General features: G+C 35.3%; 1 protein-coding gene across 1 annotated transcript; it reads left to right on the top strand.

Moving 5' to 3' along the window:
• Nucleotides 1–248: 248 nt before the first annotated feature.
• Nucleotides 249–1548, top strand: LOC118481774. The gene is made up of 7 exons (XM_035977023.1): nucleotides 249–288; nucleotides 387–474; nucleotides 558–679; nucleotides 758–845; nucleotides 934–1042; nucleotides 1332–1372; nucleotides 1503–1548. Exons 1-7 carry the CDS (start codon nucleotides 249–251, stop codon nucleotides 1546–1548), a joined length of 534 nt encoding a protein of 177 aa, XP_035832916.1.
• Nucleotides 1549–3019: the final 1471 nt, after the last annotated feature.

The following is a 3019-nucleotide window of genomic DNA, read 5'->3' as shown; positions in this document are numbered from 1 at the left end:
GTGTCTTAAAGAAACGGGACAAGTTTCGGATCGAAACGAGTTCGGTTTAGATTTAGTTTTGGGCAAAAGAAAAAAAAAGCAAAAGGCGGACCGCCGAGTTCAGTAAAAAGAAAAATAGCTACCGAATACCGAGAATTAGTAAATCAGAATTGCAAATAATTTAAAATAATTGAATATATATTTGTGTGAAAATAATCAGTTCATATATACCCGCATTGGTTATTGCTAAAGGATTTTATGTATCCAAGATGGGCAGTGGCGTGTGCACGTTTATTTATAACGGTAGAGGTAATAAATGGAGACGTTACTATATAACCATATCCCCACTAATTTCTTAAAATACCTAGGTTGATTATTTAATGACTCTTTGTCTCATTCCATTTCAGATGTCATCGGATATGTTACTAAGGTAGGTGCGCCATCTGTGAACGCTTCGGGTTCATGCATAGTCGAATTCAGTCTAACGAATGAACGGTTGGTAACACGTTCCTATTGCTTACACAGCCTTCTCTCCCTACGTGACAACTGAGACTTTTATTCTAATCGGTGTTTTGCAGCAAGCGCCAAGTCAGAGTGACATTGTGGGGCCACCTTGGTGATGTTATGATTCAGAGGAAGGGTGAGAACCCACCCGTTTACTCTCTTATCTTGACTTCCATGAGCGCGAAGTTCTACCTCGGTACATTTGTTTCCCGTTACATGTCTGCTTACCATTGAAGTTGTTATATTGTTTTAACTTTTTTCTTGCCTGGCGCAGGCACCCTGTGTTTGTCCAGCTCAACATCGACTATGCTCATCGATTCGGACGAGATACCTACGCTGCAGTCTTTCAGGGCGTCCATCAGGTATTATTACAGCCTCAACAAATTACCCTCTACTTACATGTGTTGCACTGTTCTGTGCTTTGCCTGACTATTTGTATGCGTTTCCCAGCTGTGTTGTCGTCGACGGTACTAGCGAGCCAATTACCGAGGATGTAGCCTGTGTTGGCACCCTAAGTGAGCTTTTGGACAAGGTGCGTGGCGACAAGACTAAAAAGAAGGTACGCTACTAACTTACTTTACAACTTAGACCCCATTTAGGCCTACGTAAGCCATATGAATGAATGAATGAATGTGATTGGAGAATGAATGAATGAATGAATGCGATTGGAGAATACTAACGGCCACATGATACCTTTTCCTTTTGTGGGACCCATTTTCAAAAATGGTCCAATAATCTGCCTTGTGGAAGTTTCACCTATAATTGATTGATTTCCATAAACAATGTAATTATGCATATTTATTTTTAGATAACTGTCTACATAAATGTTTCATGCTTTTCCTTCGCAGGCCTACTTATGCAGATTCGGATTCAGAAGAAACAGTTGTCTGTGACCCACATGAAAGGTATACCGTCTGCACTTAGTGTTAGTAATGAAAACCCGTACTACTTTTCGATGCATATATACGTAAACATAGTAAACAATTTTTAATAGTTTTCTTTTCGTTATTTCACTGCAGTCAGTTGGCTGGTTATGGGATTGGGGATGACGGTGGCATGCGTTAGCTAAAGTTTGGTCTATGTGTTATCCAATAAGATAGGAAAGCGTGCGAGAGTTTATGTGTTTTTCCTTTTTCTGTTTCATGTTTTTTTTCTTGGAAGACATCTTTTTCCACTTCTTTTTGGCCGGCAAGTTTTGCCAAGGAAACAACTTATGGTTCATGGTTTAATAAAGTTTAAGCACGCCCCTTTGTAGGCGTATTGTCTTACATGTTATGCACCGGCCGTGTCAGACGTCTTACCACGAACAAACAATAGCTATTATGCATGCCGTGCATCGCACGGGCTTTCTCCCTAGTAATAAATAATAAAAAAGATATATCTTTAAAAAAACTCGTATATTGCATGTGTTTAGGCTTGTAAACGAACCAAACGAACACGAACACAGGCATATTCGTGTTCGTTCATTTAACTTTAACCGAACATGAACACGAACACAGGCATGTTCGTGTTCGTAAATAAGCGAACGTTTACGAACATAAATGAACGAATGTTCATGAACATAAATGAACGAACACAAGGTGTGTTTATGTTCGTTCATTTAATTAAACGAACAAACTTTTATGTTCGTGTTCGTTCATTTATTAAATAAACGAACATAAACGAACTTCCCGCCGAATAAGTTCATGAGCAGTTCATGAACGTTCGATTCGTTTACAGGCCTACACGTGTTGTATAAAATATAATGTCATATGTTAATATATACAGTCGTCAAGAATTGTCTTTTAAAAATGAACTTTGATGTACAATTTACTTATTATAACATTTTACTTCGCTTTTTTATTTATTATTAGGTTAAAAACACATGTATTACATATTTACATGGGGTTGAATCTCATTTTTATGATACATTCAAATTACGATATACAATTATTTTATTTAGTTTTATGCACCTTCGTGCTTATTTGTTTATTTCATTCGTAAAACACCCGTCTTAAATTTGTATTCAAGGGAGTTTACGGTACAAAAAGGTGGAGATCAATCCCCACGTTTTTATATATTTCATCATTTTTATGAATTATATCGTAAAATCGAGAAATAAATTCTCTTTGAATGAAGTATAGAATTGTTATATTTAAAAATGGTGTTCTTTATACATGTTGATGCAATGTGCGACAAATGATGGGTTTAAAGTTTACAATTATAGTGATGTTCTTTATATCGAAAAAAGATGAGTTAAAATTTTACAATTTAGAAGCATATGCCTACTATTATAGCGACACGTCTAAAAACACTTACAATTTGATAGAAGCATATGCCCGACCTAGAATAATAATTTAATTCTAATGAAAAAAAAAACAATAATACAATTAGTAAGTATATATCAAACGGGAACATTTGATTCCTAATTTACCATAATTTCAATCACCAAACTCCAAAGTTTATATATCTTCTCATAATAAAAACAAACGTTTATACTTATCTAAATTTTTGTTTATAATTATTTATAGAAAAACAAACATTTATTCTTAATTAA

Source organism: Helianthus annuus, chromosome 9, assembly GCF_002127325.2.
Source record: "Helianthus annuus cultivar XRQ/B chromosome 9, HanXRQr2.0-SUNRISE, whole genome shotgun sequence".
NCBI lineage: Eukaryota > Viridiplantae > Streptophyta > Magnoliopsida > Asterales > Asteraceae > Helianthus > Helianthus annuus.
Note: the sequence above shows the minus strand (reverse complement) of the source record. Positions and strands in the feature narration are given on the sequence as shown.